Source organism: Episyrphus balteatus, chromosome 1, assembly GCF_945859705.1.
Source record: "Episyrphus balteatus chromosome 1, idEpiBalt1.1, whole genome shotgun sequence".
NCBI classification, from domain to species: domain Eukaryota; kingdom Metazoa; phylum Arthropoda; class Insecta; order Diptera; family Syrphidae; genus Episyrphus; species Episyrphus balteatus.
Window position 1 is genome coordinate 55,499,404 of NC_079134.1, and position 19,501 is coordinate 55,518,904.

A 19,501-nucleotide genomic window follows, 5' to 3' on the forward strand; every position below is an offset into this window, starting at 1 on the left:
TTTCCTTTCTGAATTTCGTAGTTTTTACACAAATTAGCTTATTTTCAAAAAAAGCCCAACTTTCAACATTAACTGTCAATAAAAACTATTGGTGCTATTTACAAGAATATGCAAAGAAATTTGCTAAAAAGTCAATTAATAAAAAAATGATTTTTTTTAGTAGAAGCTTGTGTAAAAATGGAAAATTGCGAAGCGGAGGACCTTCCCATTAATATAAAGAGTTCATATTTGGTGTGTATATTCTAGAGGTGTCTAGCAATCGATGAATTTTTTTGACCCACCCTATTCTACATATATTATTGAGTGGAGTGAAGGAGGGTAAATATGTACAGTAGTCCCTCGATAATGTGTACTAATTAAAACAAGGTGTTTTCGGATTTTAGAGGGATTCATATTGCTGGAAATTTTTCCAATTCTCATTAAACTTACAATTTTTTTTAGGAAGATATGTGGAAAGATGTCGGTCGTGGTGACAATAACCAATGAGTATAACACAAAATATTTATTTGAAGGCTAGTTTAAGCATTTGTTCATAGTACAGGTAAAATAGTCATTTAAAAAATAAAAAATTGTTACACTCATGAAACTTGACAAAAAGTTTGCTTTTGGGATAAGAACCAAGGATAAAAAAGAAAAAAACTGTTTGGGAAATATTATCATATGACAAATGTTTTTAAGGTACTTTTTGATGCTGAATCTAATGACATAAAAATAAAGTCAATACATTTGCTCTAAGAAAAGTTATTGCCAATTAAAAACAAAAGTGCTTGTTTTTTGACATCAACAGGTAAAATATAACCGAAACCCATGTGAAAAACATGCTACACTGATGAAATTCGGGATGAAGGTTTGAGATAAGGCAGGGATAAAGAATTCAAAAAGTTCTTAAAAATATTTTTGGTGAAAGGGTGTTTTTTTGATGGGTTGAGTTGTGTTGGAAAGCTATCATAACAGCTGACTTAAATTTTGTTAATTTTTAAAACTTGGTGATGAAAGTTTTGGTTGGTATAAGAACTAAAAATCTATAAAGTGTACAAAATTATCTTGAGTGAAAGGGTGTACCATAGATAATGGAATTTAATGGTAGATAATGGAAGAGAATTTGTTGTTTTTATTATAAATAAATGAGGCTATTAGAACAATAGTTACGTAAGCCATAAGATTCAGTTTTGAGCCACGAGAGATATTAGCTCACGGTTATATTAAGAGCCCAATTTTTTTGAAAAGCCCTTTTTTCAAAAAAAAGTGGGTTATGCCTAGGGTTGCCAACTTTTTTAAGAAAGAATAAATATATTTGATGTTAGAGACTAAAAAAAAGACTACATTTGAAAAAAGAAGAGTACCATTTATTTCAAGTCTTGAAAATGTATTTTTTGTTCTTGCGGTACATAACATTTTTTGTTGTTTTTAACATTATGTGTAATATATGACTCCAAATGTTCAAATTCAAAATTCATATTTCTTTATTTAATATCTAAAACCTTAAGATTTTTTTTTGTAAAAAAATCAATTTATTAATATTTGAGCTTCTTATTTCTTTTTTGTTGAAATTTAGAAAGTATAAGATCGAATATTTTAAGCCTCGTTTTTAAACTAAATAATAAAAATTTATATGGTGGTACAAACAGTCTTAAGTAAAAAAAAGAGTATTTTGACGTACTCTATCAGAGTTATAGATTTTAGAGTACACATACGTGAAATAGAGCACAATACCCTTTTTTTTAGTACGGTTGGCAACCCTAGTTAAGCCACTATTGTTCTCATAGGTCATAGCCCAAAATAAGCTTTCATCAGTGAAAAAAAAATATTTTTCTTGTTTTTTAAAAATATTATTGTCTTATTTTTTGGAAAATTGCATTTGGGTTATCAGGGGCGGATCCAGGATTTTTTTCTGGGGGGGGGGAGGCACAAGGAACGGATTGGCAAAAAAACAGCAATAACAGTTAGAAATGAAGTGAAGTATCATACGACTGACTAACAAGCAGAAAATTTTAACGACCCACAGTGGTCTAAGACCTGGCCAAAAATATTTAGGCACATTTCCCACATCAAATAGGTACCAAATGACCAAAAAGTTATTCGGAAGAAAAAAATTTTCATTTTCTTGTTACAGTAAAAGCCACTTAAGTGCTTGCCCACTTACCCCTGGATTAGCCGGGAGAAAAAAAAATATAAAAAATCAGAAAATGCACGTGCAATCCTGTGCTATATGAAAGTTAGTAATCTATTCTTTATTTTATTTTTTGACTTAAGTTGTTTCATCAAATAGTTTTTGAGAAATTAAGTTTTAAAGATGAAATTTTGAAAAAAAAATGTTTACGTTTTTTAATTGATTTTGTATAAAATTTTGCAATGTTATGGACATAATTATACCATTAGTTAATGACCTAGTAGTTTTTAGTCAAATACTAAAGACTTCATTCTAATAAATATTAAAGTTCCTAAGAATAACAAAAAAACTGAATCATACTTTTTTGCCGGGAAACCCACTTTGGTTTTTTTTTATTTGCATTAACCTTTTGTAACCCAAGGTCGTATATTTAAAAATTAATAAGTCAATCGATTGGCCTTTATCTTTAATAAAACACGTATTTTTTTTTAAATTCAATAAAGTCATTATTTACTTAGTTATTTCGATATTCAAAGAGTAAAAAAAAAGCTTAAATAATTTATATAAATTCAAGCAAAAAACAATCTAATATTAATTTGTAGGCACTTTCCTTTCTGAATTTCGTAGTTTTTACACAAATTAGCTTATTTTCAAAAAAAGCCCAACTTTCAACATTAACTGTCAATAAAAACTATTGGTGCTATTTATTAAAAATTTGAAGTACTATTTCGATAAAGCAATACTTAAAGATTATATTAGAAGCTTCAAAAGAAAAAAAAAATAGTTTGTAGAGCTTTTATGCAATCTTTTTCGGTTTGTTACAGAAATGTCATATGGGGCTACAAGGGGTTAAATTGATTTATATCTCAAGATATCTCAAATTGTAGGTCTCTTGGAGCCAAATTGACCAAGTTATGAGTATTTCAATGCTTCCCTTAGGAACGTTTTGGTCTTTTAGTCCAGAGTTCAAAACTTAAAACGTTATCCCCACAACTAATGTTTTCAACGTCGGTGCTCCTCATAACTTCAAAAGTACAGCACCGATTCTTTTGAAATTTGGAACACTATTTTTTTTACATATTTTTAAAGGTATCCCTGGAGAAATTTTCTCAATAAAATAATATTTATAAAAATCTATAAGTAAGGGTAGCTTTTGAGGAGTTTTTTTCAAGGGGTCTTTATTTTCGGGGTGCAAACTTGGGCAAACTTCTGAAATGCAAGTTTGTTCTACATATCCAGCAGTTCTATAATATATAGTTTATGCAATGTTGTGGCGTGTTCCGCTATTTTAAAAACACTTGTGTTAAAAAAAACAACGAGAAAAGTGCAAATTTTGTAACCCCTCCGTATGAAAAAATAGAGTTGCATATACAATAATTTTTTTTTTTAGAATATCATTCAATGTCGATGTCGATTCGATGTCCATATCAAAATTTTTCACCAAAATTACTTTGAAAATTCACTTTTTTTTAAATCGAAAAAAAATTCGTGGGTACCCAACAAATAGCCGTTTATTTATTTGTGAGGGGAGCTTTTCATGGGAAAGGGATGCAACAAACAATAAAATTCGCATTTTCAGCCAGAAATAGACAAGAGTTTCACTCAAGTTCTTTCTGTTATTATTCATATATTTTAAAAACTCTTATAATTTGATTTCCTTTAAGTATGAACTTTAAGTTCTGGGGGGGGGGGGGGGGCACGTGCCCCCGTGAACCCCCCTGGATCCGCCGTTGTTGGGTTTGTTCGTTTGGATTTAAAATTTTGACCGCATACAACGCCACATAATTTGTTTTCATTTTGAAAACATATATTTTCCGTATAGGTGTAGAAAAAACTTTTTTTTAATTGTTTGGTTGCCATATAAATACTAAAATTTTTTGATAGATGGTTTGCCCGACAAAAATGTTTTGCGAATAAATGTGTGACAGAAATTTTCGTTCCTTCGGGCCCCCCCCTGAAAATGGAGGCCCTGGGCACGGGCCCCGTGTGCCCTTATTGTGAAGACGGCATTGGATTTATCGCTAGTGGAAGACCGATAGTTATGAATGATGATTATTGGTTTGTGACCGTTCTTTTTTTTTATATAATTAAGGTTTCTCATCCTAATATATCACCTGGGGATATCACATTTTTGGTAACAACTTCACCCATCCACGGATACTTAGAAATGCAATCTATGAGCTTCGATGACGAGTATAACTGCAAGGTTTTTGACCAATCTGCTATTAATACAAACAAAATGTTCTACATCCAGGCCGGAGTTAATCAGTCAAGTGATTATTTTGTGTTTGATGTAACCAATGGAATAACTTGGTTACGCAACCTTATGCTTAAAATTATTATCATTCCGGAGCGACTTTACATGACAACAAATGCCGTAATTGTTGTTGAAGGTTAATATAATGCATTCACCTTGTATTTTATTTTTATTGTTTTTTTATTTTTGTTTTATTTAGGAAAAACAACTCAAATTTCTGCAACAGACATTCAACCATTTTCGGAATATTATAAAAATAAAATATTAGAATATAAGATAACAGAAAGCCCTTTTTCTGGATTCGTAATGGCAGGAAATTCAAAAGTTAAACGTTTCACACAAAAACAACTCGAATTAGGCACTATTCAATATGTTCACAATGGAAATGAAAACTCCACAGATTCAATAACATTAATCGCTTTAGCCAGAAGTAAAGAAAGTGTTCCATTCGTCCTAAATATTTCCGTGATTCCAGTCAATGACGAAATTCCTTATGTAGCCATTAACACAGGATTACAGGTATGGCATGGCGGAAAATACACTATTAAAAGCAGCGATTTAAGTAAGTTTTGTTTTATTATTAAATAAGATACAATTTATAATTTAATAATTAATAGTGGCACAGGACTATGACACTACTCCGGAAAATTTAACATTTATTGTTAACCATATTTACGGTGGCTTTTTGGCACTCAAAGAAAAATTGAATATGAAAATACATCAATTTACTCAAGGGCAAGTTAACAACGAGGTTGTTCAATTCATCCATGATGGCAATTCCCAGAAAAATGAAATTTCATTCATAGTCACAGATGGTGCCTTCAACACTACTGACCAAATTTTGAATATTGCCATTAAGCCAGTAATTATTATTAAGGAATATAATGTTAATCTTCATGTTTTTCCCTTGACAAAGAAGCAAATCTTACGAGACCATTTATCATTCAAATGTTCGGATATTGAAAGAAAAATTAAATACAATATAACAATACAACCAAATCTTGGGAGGATTCTTCATGAGTCAATTGAAAATGGTCACACGGCACAAGTGAATGAATTCACTCAAGAAGACATTGATAATGGACGAATTTTTTACGAGCATACGGCTGTTATTTTAGAACTCCGTGTGAATGATTCATTTTACTTTGATATTATTGCAGAGGAATCAGATCGTCTCTTTAATCAAAAATTCAACATCGAAATATCAGTTTCATCTGGTGGTCTCTTACGATTTCTACCAGTACCTCAAATAACAGTTGATGAAGGTGGAATAGCGCCGATAAGATTGGATTTTACCAAGATTTATGAATACTTGAAGACAAGAGCAGGAATAAATAATGCAGAAGTATATATTGAGGTGTTGAAAAAACCCAATCATGGACAAATTGGAGTGGGGAATGATATGAAATCAGAACACCGAATAAGTACAACAGACTTTTCTAAGAAAAACGTTTTTTACGAACATGATCATACGGATACATTAGAAGATGAAATATTCATGTCAGTATATCTGTCTCAAGGGTAAGTATTTATTGGGCGAAATTTCTTGAAAATTTATCATGCATGTAAATTTTATCAATTTCGACTTATTAATTTAACTAAGACAGTGAAAAATAGTATGGGAATTTTGTAGAGCAGCTAAATACAATCACTTTTAACTATGGGAAGGGGGGGAGGGTCAATCTAAACAAATATTAAAAAACAATGGCAGCACTAACAAAAGATACCTTTTCAAAAGCCAGAATATTTCACTTAATTTTTAATTTCAAATCAATAGTTTTTGAAATAATCGAATTAAAAAATTGTGGAAAAATGGCTTAATAAACACATTGAATACTATTTTGTTAAGACTGTGGATACAAAATTGATTGATTTCTGATCAAACACTGAAAGCCGTATGTTTCTATGCCTTAAAGTTTTTGAGAAAATCGAAAAACACGAAAACTACTTCTTTATCATATTTTTAATTGTTAACGGTTTTCGATAAATTTGGCATTACAGTGACACCATTAAAAAGGTTTTTGATATTAAGAGTAAGTTGAGAGCATTGTGTATCTCCAAGAAAAAACACTAGATACTTCGCCAGGCAGACGCCAATGTCAAAAGCTTTTATTAGATATTTGAAAAGTACTTTGCCTGGTCGCGGGTTCTCAGGATTTTAATTTTACTTTTTGGGACCTCTTTCCAGCTCAGGAAACTTCGTTGCTCCGCTAAAAACGTCTGGCGGGCGCCAATATCAACAGTCTTTTAAGGTTAACAGTACCTTGTCTGGCCCGCCTCGCGGGTTCTCAGGATTTTAACTTTACTTTTTCGGTCCTCTGTCCCGCTCACGCAACTTCGTTGCTCCGCTTAGGGTTTGTAAAGTCGTCTGGAAGGCGCCAATGACAACAGTGTTTTAGCTAAACAGTACCAATGTCAACAGCGTTTTTATTAAAAGTATTTTGCCTGTTCCCCTGCTTATATTTACGCATGAGCTAAGTTCATCTGCGCTGGTCTTATAGTATACTGTATACGTAACCGCAGTACTCTTGGAGCAACCATCATTGTAAAAATGAAACCGCGTGAAACAGCCTGGAACGTGCTAAAGAATTCAAATCACCTGAAAGGAAAAAAACATATGTAAGCATCCAGAAGGATTTACTACCAAACGTACGTCAAAGACGAGCTATGCTCATACGCATAGAAAGTTGCTCCTTGAAAAAGTCCCACGGAAAACAAAGTGTGGTGAAAATAATGGTCTTGATGTTCTGAAAATACATTAAACTTATCAATGAAGGAATTAAAAAAAAGAAAAAAAAATTGTATAATATGTCAAGTCAAACATTTCGAAAATGATAGCTGTCAACTCAAATGACAGCCTAGTAAACAGGGTGACAACGCATCAACCAGTATTAAATTTAGGTGCAACTACAAGTAATGGCTGTTCACACGAGGCGTGAGAATCTGCAGTCTACCAGAAAGAAAATAATTTGTTAATTAATGTTAAGATTTTAAGTTATAATGGGCACGTTCAGGAAATATTAAGGACTACTGTCCAACAAAAATTGTCAGTACAGGCCTTATGGGAAATTTTTTTTTTTTCAAATCAGTGGGACCAAACGATTTCACAAAAGTACAAATGCCCCTGAAATACAAAAGAATAATGTTGGTGTAAAAAGAAATAATAATTTTTTGTCTTTCTGTTAAAATTTTGTTATTGTGAAATTCTACCAACAAAGGGGTAAAGCGTAAAGCTGGTACTTTTTCGATAAAACTTGAAACATTTTTATGCAAAGTGCGGCATCGCTGTGTAAGCTTTTTGTTGTGATAGACTTATGCGTTAAGCATGATGCAGAGTGAGATGTAAACGTTTTATCTTACCTGTACTGACAGTTTTTATTGGACAGAGTATAGCTTGATTGTGTTTGCCCATCCTAATTCATAATTAGCTCAGGGAAATTAGTCAAAATATGGGCATGAAATCGCATTTTTCGCGGGAAAAATTTTTTTTCATGGAATGTGTTCGGGTGGTTGTCCTTATCATAAAAGTCAATTTGTTGGGATAATTGGAGGTTGGGAACAGCCGCCATCTTGGAAAAGAGATTGGTATCGTTTTTAATGAATAGCTCCATTGTTATTTATTTTAACAAAAACTGACAAAGGTAAGACTTATTAACAATAATATACAAAATATAAGTATCTACGCAGTTTTGCAGCCATACGCGTCTTAATATCGATTTCAAATGTCTGACAACTCTAATTTTGTGCTTTATACGGTTTTCGGGGGGTTAAATAACTTAAGTTTTCCACTTAATGTGAATGGGCTAAATTTATACTTTTTGAAATTATAAATATACAAGCTGGTGCTTTATTATTTTTCCTAAATCTGGACATCTCAATCTCTGCGATCGGGTTAATAGAACTCACGATATAAGCTTTTTTAACTAACCATATCACGCTTTTCAATTCAAATAAACAAACAAAATCTAAACAAAAAAGCCTCTAAAACATAATCGCATCAACGGCTTATATCTTGAGTTCTATTGGTCACATCCTCAAGATTGGGGTGTCTAGATTTAGGAAAAATAATAAAGCACCAGCTTGTATATTTTAATTTCAAAAAGTATAAATTTAGCCCATTCACATTAAGTGGAAAACTTAAGTTATTTAACCCCCCGAAAACCGTATAAAGCACAAAATTAGAGTTGTCAGACATTTGAAATCGATATTAAGACGCGTATGGCTGCAAAACTGCGTAGATACTTATATTTTGTATATTATTGTTAATAAGTCTTACCTTTGTCAGTTTTTGTTAAAATGAATAACAATGGAGCTATTCATTAAAAACGATACCAATCTCTTTTCCAAGATGGCGACTGTTCCCAACCTCCAATTATCCCAACAAATTGACTTTTATGATAAGGACAACCACCCGAACACATTCCATGAAAAAAATTTAGTCCCGCGAAAAATGCGATTTAATTTACTAATTTCCCTGGGCTAAATTACTAAATATTTTTCTTAAATTGCTCCTCTTCGTGTTCTAACAAATGTGTCTCAAAAAGCATAAAAATATCAAATTGTTTTAAATAATTAAAAAAATTTACAAATAATAATTTATTTTTCCATCCTGACACATTGGGAAGGTTCAGAAGGGCAGTAAATTATAGATGTTAAACTTGGGAGTGATATAATGTGCATAGTCCCTATTTATATAAATTGTCGTAACTGGCAATCTGACTTCGAGAAACTGAGAGAGATTCTGCAAGATATCGACACGACAAACTTCATGCTTATAGGTGACTTTAATGGAAGGATTGGTTTGTCACAAAACAATTATTATTTCTGTTCACAATGGCCCATATATAACATCGATAGAAAATACAATACAATATGTGATCGAAAAGGCGAATAAACCTGTACAATTATGTTGTCGCTGCTCTTCGTTATAGGAGTTATATAAATGAAGATTTTTAAGATTCAAATTTAAGAAAATTAACAGTTTCCCTTCAAAATTCTACGGTAAATTGCGTACGGAAAAATACTTGGATTTTAAATACATAGTTGCCTAACAACAACGCTTGGCAATTCTTAATTTGCTGCCCTACCAGTTTCTTAACTTGATTTAGGTAGACTTATCCTATGGTATTTTATTACCAAACAAATTAGATTTGTGAGTGTACTCGTAGTTTTAACCGAAAAAAGCGATCTTATAGCTCATTCCATGCTTTTCTTATTCGACTATGGCGTTAAGGGCAGATTTTTTTATATCTAGCAATAGTATAAGACCAATCTTACAAGACATTATAATGGTCATCTGCTCGATGGTCAAAACGACTGGCGAAACTCCCTTTGGGCGGAAGTTCTGAGCGCCATTACGTTACATGATAGAATACAAATACGAGTTTCATTATCCCAATGGTTAATATATTTAATAACTTTATTCTGTATTAAATATTTATTAAATATTTTATAGGCCTCAAACCAAGACCAATATTTCAGTTTCTTAGACTCTGTAAAACGACACTTAGGCGTATGCCCATTAAGTTATAAGGATTGGGTAGTGTTGGAAATGTGCTTGAAGAAGTCAAAATATTCTCTTTTACTATGTTTCCACCTACGCTAAATCCGAGATTTAGCTAAGTAAATTTAGAATAAATCTCGAGATTTATTTTAAATCTACTTCGCTTTATTTCAGATTTGGGTTCAGATACCCTAAATCTAAGATGTTTACCTACTTTCAATCCGAGATTAAGAATAAAACTCGATATTTATGCTTAATCTACTTAGCTAAATCTCGGATTTATCGTAGGTGGAAACGTAGTATTTGCCTTTAAATAATAAATAAAACTTTTATTTGTTTTTTGTTTTTTTTTTTATTTTCAGAATTATATTTCTTTGCAACCTGTCAATCCCAGTTACCGTTACTCCCATAAATGATCAACCATTCAAGCTCATGACACATGCACCACAAATGGTCGTCGTCGAGAGTGAAAACCGAACTATAACGAAACAAATGCTGCTGACTGAAGACAAAGATACTGCCCCGGAAGATATTTTCTACGAAGTAACGAGTGGACCAACACTTGGGGTTTTAAAAAAGACCTCCTCTGATGAGGAAGCTCAAGAACTTATTGTTCACTCCAATCAGTTCACACAAGCTGATATAAATAATAATCGAATAACTTATGTTCATTTTGGAGCTCCACAGTCCACTACATTTTGCTTTACAGTAACTGATGGGCATTTTGATCCTGCATACGAAATATTTACAATCAAAGTTGATCCTATAACAATTCTTCCAACTGATAAACAAACCCCAGTATTAGTTCCACAAGGGGGAACAACAGCTACACTGCAAGTAATCAATATAGGCCTAAAAACCAATGTAAAACAGCACCGTCTTTTATATAATATTACAAATTCACCTTTGTATGGTATAATAGTTCTTAAACACCAGCCAACTTTAAGATTCACCCAAGATTTTCTAGAAAACTCACAAATAAGTTACATGCAGACTGATTTAAGCAGGTCTAATGATACATTTCAAGTATACGCCTATGTCCCAAATACAAAATATGGTGCCGTCGTAGATGTTATGGTACTTGTAGAGCCTATTATAAAGATCAATGATATCCTTCTGCAAAATGAGGAAAGGGTTCGTCTTGAGACATCCTTAATTGCAGATAGTCAAATTTTGGTAAAAATGAACAAGTTAAATGCTAAGTTTTTGATCACACGCACTCCAAGTTCAGGTCAAATAAGGAAGATCATAAGGAGCTCTGGCGATTTTGATAATCAAAACCAAAGAAGCACCATTTCATTTTCATACAAAGAACTAAGAAGTGGAGTTATATACTTTGTTCCTTATGAAAGAAACAGTAAAAATTTACGCGATATTTTTGAGTATTCCCTAATTATAAAAGCAGTTCAGCCCGCTCAAGGTGTTGTAAATATTGATTATCATACCGAAAAAGAAACTACAAATTTAACCACTGCTGGGAGTGGAAAATTTTCTCTAAATTACATTGGTGTTGTTTACATTTGCATCGTTATTTTCATAATAATTTTAATAGGCATACTTGCATTTAAGCTCCGTTGTCTTAAACATAAGAAAATTAATATTTGCAAAGAACATCCTCCCGCTTTACCATGTCCTCCAGACTTGACATCAGTAAGTCCCACACAAAATTATAACAACTCGGAAATTGACTCGATTCCTGTCACGGCTGCTTCGACACCTTTGCCATGTTTCAGCAACATACCCCATTGCAAGGTTATTCGAGTTGAAAGTTACAAGGTTAGTGGAACCGATTTTGATGAATATGACAATGATTATGATCTTAAAGACGATCAGAGGGAAATTGAACACATGGTACCCAATCAGTATCAGCACTCATACCCCGACAATGATGCATGGAGTTCTTCTTGTGATATGACCAATGACTTAGGGTACTCCACAGTTAAATCACATCAGCCGTCCAGTAATCCCCTCTTACGACGAAATCAATATTGGGTGTAGTTTAGTTTGAATCTTTAAAATAAGTGTTACTTTGTATTTGTAAACTTAATAATCTTAGTACTCATTAAGTGTTTTCAAACACTATGACCGTTTCTTAAACGAACTACACAAAATTGTATTAGAATTGCGTGGGCACTTACCAAAATATTATTCATTTAATTTTAGAAGCTGTAGCTTTTTAACAGTAGAGATTTATTAATTTTTCTTGCAACAAACAAGGTTGACAAGGTTAAAGAAAATCTTCTTTGACTTATTTACGTATTATTTACACAACCAATTACTATGCTCAACAGTTGAGTAATCTGACCACTTAACACCAATTGGTAAAGTTATGAAACCATCCACCACAGATGACAATAAAAGCAGAAACACAATCACGCTTTGCCAGACGCGTCATCGCGTTACGTTGAGAAATCCTCAAAGCGCGCTTCTGTCACTTTGAATTCGAACTGCTGATTGAAGCATAAAATCACAGTCACTTACAAAATTATTGGGCCAAGTCTTAATCTTGATTTTATGAAGAAGGATATTAATGTGTTTAAAAAATGCATAGAAATTTGGTTATTATTAAATCCTATAGTTATAAAAACCAAAATAAATTGTTTTTTAAACAGAACAAACAATAAAACTTAGTCTACAACATCATTAAATTATTGTTGTTTTTAATACGTAAATTGTTTGTAGTTATAATATCTCGATGTCGTTTTTTTGTGCAAAATCTATATAGAGAAACAAAAAAGCACACCTAGTTTTGTAATAATTTATTTTTATTTATTCACATTTGGCCCAATAATTATGTGGGTGACTGTAACTATGTCTGATAAATGTCAGAAAGCGAGCAAAAGTTCAGACTGGTTGAACTTTTGCTCGCTTTCTTACGTTTCCTTACGTTTGTCAAAAAAAGCGTACGTAAGAAAAGCGTCATTGTGGGAGATTACACAGATTTCTTATGGTTGAACTTTTTGCAGTTGTCAAAATCGACGGCAAAGAGTGATTGTGTTTCTGCTTTAAAAGCTGCCTACAACTGTACCACAGTAAAAAACTGTAGGTATCGGCAGCATTTTTTGTCGTCCGTATTCGTTTGTTCGATAGGGGCCTTTATTTATTTTGTATCTGTCTGTAGGCTTCAGCTACGCAAGGGGAGCTAGAAAAAAATTTGAATACATGAATCTTATATTATAGTTACCAAGTGGTGAAAAATTTTGCTGAGCGTTGAACGATCACGATTCAGTTTCACTCTATTTTTTTGTATATCGGTTAGTGACTGAAAAAAAAAAATTAAGTAGACATCGAGCTTCATTTCTGCAAATACATTTTTCCTTTTATTCAAACTGATGATCACCTTTAAAGAATATTCTAAGAGCCAACTGCAAGTATTGCACGGAGAAAAATGAATCTAGTATTTATACTCCACAACGACTATTAAGTAAAATTTACCTTACGTTTCTATTGAACATTTCTCGGCTCTGTAAAGTAATTTTTACAAGAAAATTATGGTGAGCAATATAAAGTAGTATATACCTTACGAGTAGCAATATTTCTTTACGTAGAGTAAAATTATACTTCAACTAAAAAAGTGTATGACTGTTTTCACTTTATAGTAAAAAATATTTTACAAATTTAACTATTCAATCAATAAGTTTTACCTTCATATGGAATCAAGAGCGGTAAAATTTTTTTTTTACTTTCTTATTTGACCTTTTAATAATGCAGCTCTATACAAGTTTTACAGATCCATCGACTACCCTGGATACCGAGGTATAAATCTAAATTGACTCCACTATATAATAAAATTGAATGTTTGTATCTTACAAAATACTATAATAAAATAGGTATTAGGGTGGGTCAAAAAAATCGAAAATTTTTTTTTTGATTTGGTACTCCAAAAAATCGATTGCTAGACCCCTCTAGAATATACACACCAAATATGAGCTCTTTATATTAATGGGAAGGTCCTCCGCTTTGCAATTTTCCATTTTTACATCAAGCTTCTACTAAAAAAAAATAATTTTTTTATTAATTGACTTTTTAGCAAATTTCTTTTCATATTCTTGTAGGAAATTGAACGTTCTACAAAAAAGGCCTTATACACTTTTTTCGTTTATCTAACCGTTGAATAGATATTTGAGGTCCAAAAATCGAGAAAATCTTTAAAAATTCGTTCTTTGTTCTTAATTTTGTAACAAATTGAAAAATTATAATGATCAAACGCGCAAGACATTTTCTTGTTGGAAATTGATTGCTCCACAAAAAAGGTCTTATTAACTTTTTTCATTAATCTAAACATTCTAAAGATATTCGAGGTCAAAGTTAAAAAAAATAAAAAAACATTTTATATTTTTAAAAAATTTCTAATTCACTGAAACTTTATTATTTTCAAATTAGCAAGATATATTCTTGTAGGGGCTTAAACGTTCTACAAAAAATTCCTTGGAATGAAATTGATTGCTTTAACCGTTTAGAAGATATTCGTATCCAAATCGCAATGCATACGGGTCATAAGAAAACTATTGAAATCAGTGAGCATTGGTTTGGATACGAATATCTTCTAAACGGTTAAAGCAATCAATTTCATTCCAAGGAATTTTTTGTAGAACGTTTAAGCCCCTACAAGAATATATCTAGCTAATTTGAAAATAATAAAGTTTCAGTGAATTAGAAATTTTTTAAAAATATAAAATGTTTTTATATTTTTTTTTAACTTTGACCTCGAATATCTTTAGAATGGTTAGATTAATGAAAAAAGTTAATAAGACCTTTTTTGTGGAGCAATCAATTTCCAACAAGAATATGTCTTGCGCGTTTGATCATTATAATTTTTCAATTTGTTACAAAATTAAGAACAAAAAACGAATTTTTAAAGATTTTCTCGATTTTTGGACTTTAAATATCTATTCAACGGTTAGATAAACGAAAAAAGTGTATAAGGCCTTTTTTGTAGAGCGTTCAATTTCCTACAAGAATATGAAAAGAAATTTGCTAAAAAGTCAATTAATAAAAAAATTATTTTTTTTTAGTAGAAGCTTGATGTAAAAATGGAAAATTGCAAAGCGGAGGACCTTCCCATTAATATAAAGAGCTCATATTTGGTGTGTATATTCTAGAGGGGTCTAGCAATCGATTTTTCGGAGTACCAATTCAAAAAAAAGAATTTCGATTTTTTTGACCCACCCTAATAGGTATTATATGTAAAACTTTTTCAACTACATTATTGTCGTTTTCGATTCAATGATTGACTCATTCTGAAATCCAATAAAAAAGTTTGAATCATTTCCACTCAATTCTGAAATTTAATATCCGTATTGGTGAAAAATCAGTTAGTATTTTTTTGTTTTTTTCACAAGGAAAATTTGTTTGACGTTTAACTATTTAATGTCGTTTTCGATTGGCTTTCCGGAAGGGTCCGGAATCATTCAGAAGCCTTCTGAAAGTGTTTAATTCACATGACAGACAGAACGCTTCTGAGAATAAAAATTCTCTTCTTGATTTCAAATCAGAATTCACACAAAATCAATAAAAGGTGTGTTTTTTGTTTATCTATGTATATAGATTTTTTGCAAAAAAACGACATCGGGATTTTTGAAATCCGTCCAAATGTTTGGCACCACTGTTCATACACTTTGGCAGCTGTTTGTCAAATATGTGCCGTGCTCATGTTTTTTTAAAATCCGTAGTGGTATGGCCATTACATTAGGGTTTCCAGAACATCTCTTTTAAAGAGAACATGTTCTCTTTTTCAACTCTGATCTTTTTTACACTCTCTTTTTTCATGGTATTCTTTTTTGTTCTCTATTTTTCAAATGTCCTCTTTTTAGTATCTTTTTTTATTTTCGTCCATAGTTTTTCAAGATTGTTACGATTATCTGTCTCGTTGTTTCAACTCTTAAACTCTGCCCACTCACAGTTAAGGTAAAGTGTTCATCGCATTTAAATTCAAAAGAGATGTTCTGTTTTTCGTTTTCGATCTACATATTTTATAATTTCTTTTTCTACACGGATCTCAGTTTAATTGCCTTTCAGCTCGATCTTTTTATCTAAGTACTTCTTAAAAATTTAAATAAATTGTGGCTCGTCAAAAAGCTGACTTGTGCAGTCATTCCAAAGTTTACTTCTCTAGAGAAGTTAAACATCCATTCAAAAGATTTACAATAACTGAGAATATGGACGCGTTCTTCTTTGAAAAGATTTGATCATTTTTAACGTAATTCCTGTGTCCCAGATCCACTACTTTTAAGTAACTCTTTAGGAAAAATAAATTTGTTCTGCTTATGTGACGTTAGCTTTTGCGTTTTCTTATCAATTACTCTCTTTTTTGTTCTTTGTTTTTTTTTTTCTTTTAAGTCCTCTTTTTTTAAAGGTTCTAGAGTAAAATGTTCTCTTTTTATTAAGGTCCCAAATGGACACCCTACATTACATCCATGTTGGATTCCAAAAAAAAATTTCTTAACAAAAAACCAAAAATTATTTGTATATTCTTAGCTACATTTTAAGACCATGACCATTAACATTAGTTGCGTCGTTCTTGTGTTATAAGCGTTTGAAGGTAGCCATATTGAATTTTTTTTCCGATTTTTTAAAGATCAAACGTGGAAACTTTTTTATTTTTATTTCTAATTTTTCGAAAAAACTTTGGTAATTTTATATATATATTTGTTCAACAATCTTATCAGGATCCATGCATTTCGTATATCTCAAAATATTAACATTTCAATGCAACCATGTCAAACAAATTTTTGATTATTTTTTTTATGAGAGCTTTTTTCAAACCCCATTTTTTCCGTTTTTTTTGTTAATATTTTTAATTATTTCTGTATAAAATACCCATAAAACAACAAATAAAGCACCTTGGCACTACTGTTTTTATCGAGAGAAAGTAAAATCTGGATAAGTATCTGGATTTTTCAAAAATCTAAACAGATAAAGTTTTCGAAATTGTTTTGATTTCAAATATCTATATATAGATAAACAAAAAAACACACCTAATATTTAAATAATTAAACGTAAAATCGAATTTCCAGGTAGAGAAGCAAAACAATTTTATTTGCTTATTCACCAATACAGATATAAAATTTCAGAGTTGAGTGGAAGCGATTCAGACTGCCTTATTGGATTTCAGAATGAGTGAATCCTTGAGTGGAACCAATCGAAAACGACATAAATATCAGTGATTTTGAGTGACTTCTGTTTTGAAATCAAGAAGAGAATTTCTCTTCTGAGAAGAGAAGCATTTTCGTAGATACTAGGGGGAAGTGGTCACCCTTCGTACAGTTTTACTTATTTTTTTTTAGTTATTTATTTCCTCACTCCAGCTTCGAGAAAATGGACTTTATTTGTAATATGTTTATTATTACACTTTACAAAAAAATTTGACACTTCTAAGTCAAAAGCTTAAATAGTTATAGCCATTTTACTGGGATTAGATTTTTGTACGAATCCTCCCCACCCGTGGGGAACCTTCGTACAGCACATGGGGTACATTCGTACAGGATATTTAAAACGTTAATTTGACTAACTTTTGATTTGTCAAATGCCAAATATGAGTTTTAAAACATTTAATTACTTATTAATTTATGAATTAATTGAACTTGACTCAGAAAAAAACAAAAACAAATAAAAAACTTAATTTTTCGCGATTCGATGATTCTGAAACAAATTATTATTTACATATATAAAAATACCAACCTTAATTTACTATAGAATGCGAAAAACTTATTATAGAGGTTTAAATTTCATTTCAATAAAACTGTAACTCCGTGTTTTGATTGTTATCTGCTCAAGAAAATTTACTGGCGGGCATACGTATGCGTACGAATGTGCCCCATGTTTGACTGTACGAATGCTCCTCAAGCTGTACATAATGCAGAAAAATTGATTTTTGAAAAAATGTACTGAGATTTTGCAATATTTATAATTAAAACACAAATTTAACACTTTAATCAACAATTCTTCATTACTGTTTAGCCAAAAACATACTTAACTTAAACACAACATGACATCAAATGTACATAAAAAAATTACTCAGAGCACTAAAAAACACTAAAAGTCTTGTGGTGACCGAATCCGTTGCACTTAGGATTCAAAATTTATCTAGCAGCTCGGCGCCTACTATGTCTATGTACACTAGTAAGCACGTGTTTGAAAACCGTTTAGTTTTTGTTTTATAATCATTGTACGAAGGGTGACCGTGTACGAAGGGTGACCACTTCCCCCTAATAAATAAAGGCTTTCAGCAGGCTTCGAAAACGACATAGATACCTATATAGTATTTTTAAATTCTCAAGCATAAACGTAGTTTTAATGAGAAATGGAGGAGCTGTCAATTTTTCAAGAATTGGAAAATGAGCTCGGGAGTCGGGAGTAGTTCTCGCGTCTAGTTAGTTTGAAATAAATGAAAATTGTGGACAATAAGAAAAATAAATACCTACCAAAAGTTTAAAAGCAGAAACGCAATCACGCTTTGCCGTCGATTTTGACAACTGCCAAAAGTTCAACTATACGAAATTTGGGTAACCTCACACAATGACGATTTTTCTACGTACGCTTTTTTTTTGACAAACTTAAGGAAACGTAAGGAAGCGAGCAAAAGTTCAACTAGCTTGGTTGAACTTTTGCTCGCTTTCTGACATTTATCAGATATAGTTACAGTCACCCACATAATTGTTGGGCCAAATGTGAATAAAAAAAAATAAATTATTCCAATACTAGGTGTGCTTTTCTGTTTCTCTATATAAATTTTGCACAAAAAAACGACATCGAGATATTTTAAATCAAAACAATTTACGTATGTATTAAAAATAACAATAGTTTAATGATGTGGTAAACTGAGTTTTATTGTTAGTTCTCTTTAAAAGAGAATTTATTTTGATTGGTTTTGCTTTTATAACTATAGGATTAAAGAATAAAGAAATTGTTATGTATTTTTCAACACATTATAATATCCTTCTTCATTTTTCCACATTTAAATCAAGATAAAGACTTGGCCCAATAATTTTGTGAGTGACTGTGTTTTTTTTTATTTGACAGCACATTTTATGTTTCAATCAGCTGTTCAAAGTCCAAGTGACAGAAGCGCGATTTGAGGATTTCTCAACGTAACGCGACGACGCGACGCGTCTGGCAAAGCGTGATTGTGTTTCTGCTTTAAAAGTGCTTACCTGCTTACGTTGCACCTATTTGCAAGTATTAAATCTTCATCTTTATAATTCATTGAAGCAGGTTTCTACAATATTTTACAAATACATAACGATAACCCATTTCGTGAATACATATTAATTTTGTTTTGACACAAAAAATATGACTATACAGCTGAGCTGATTAATATTCTTTTCGCGGTTCAGTTCTGTTTCTTTATTCATTACAGTCTGGATATATGGTGGAGTCAAATTAGATTTATACCTCGGAATCCACGGAAAGTGGATGAATCTGTAAAACTAGTATAGGGCTGCATTATTAAAAGGTCAAATAAGAAAGTTAAAAAAAAAATTCCACCGCTCTTGATTACAACAATTTTTAAGGACCGTTTAGGGTGTCCATTTGGGACCTTAATAAAAAGAGAACATTTTACTCTAGAACCTTTAAAAAAAGAGGACTTATAAAAAGAAAAAAAGAACAAAAAAGAGAGTAATTGATGAGA

General features: G+C 31.6%; 2 protein-coding genes and 1 long non-coding RNA gene across 7 annotated transcripts in view; 2 read left to right on the forward strand and 1 right to left on the reverse strand.

Moving 5' to 3' along the window:
* The window catches only part of LOC129915932 (chondroitin sulfate proteoglycan 4), a 54,934-nt gene extending 42,886 nt beyond the window's left edge, over positions 1 to 12,048 (forward strand). For all 5 annotated transcript variants that reach the window (XM_055995669.1, XM_055995659.1, XM_055995675.1 and 2 more), the window contains 4 exons: positions 4,203 to 4,503; positions 4,567 to 4,929; positions 4,985 to 5,888; positions 10,233 to 12,048. In XM_055995669.1, coding sequence (XP_055851644.1) covers positions 4,203 to 4,503; positions 4,567 to 4,929; positions 4,985 to 5,888; positions 10,233 to 11,868 — 3,204 coding nt within the window. In that variant the 3' untranslated portion in view covers positions 11,869 to 12,048. The remainder of the gene's footprint in view (positions 1 to 4,202; positions 4,504 to 4,566; positions 4,930 to 4,984; positions 5,889 to 10,232) is intronic.
* Positions 1 to 19,501, forward strand: part of LOC129915875 (piezo-type mechanosensitive ion channel component) — a 291,170-nt gene that overhangs the window by 245,408 nt on the left and 26,261 nt on the right. The gene's annotated exons all lie outside the window — the stretch shown is intronic.
* Positions 6,265 to 12,110, reverse strand: LOC129916067 (uncharacterized). Its single transcript, XR_008772402.1, has 3 exons — positions 12,009 to 12,110; positions 7,021 to 7,114; positions 6,265 to 6,966 (listed from the first exon to the last, which is right to left on the reverse strand). It is a non-coding gene; the product is annotated as an uncharacterized LOC129916067 (long non-coding RNA).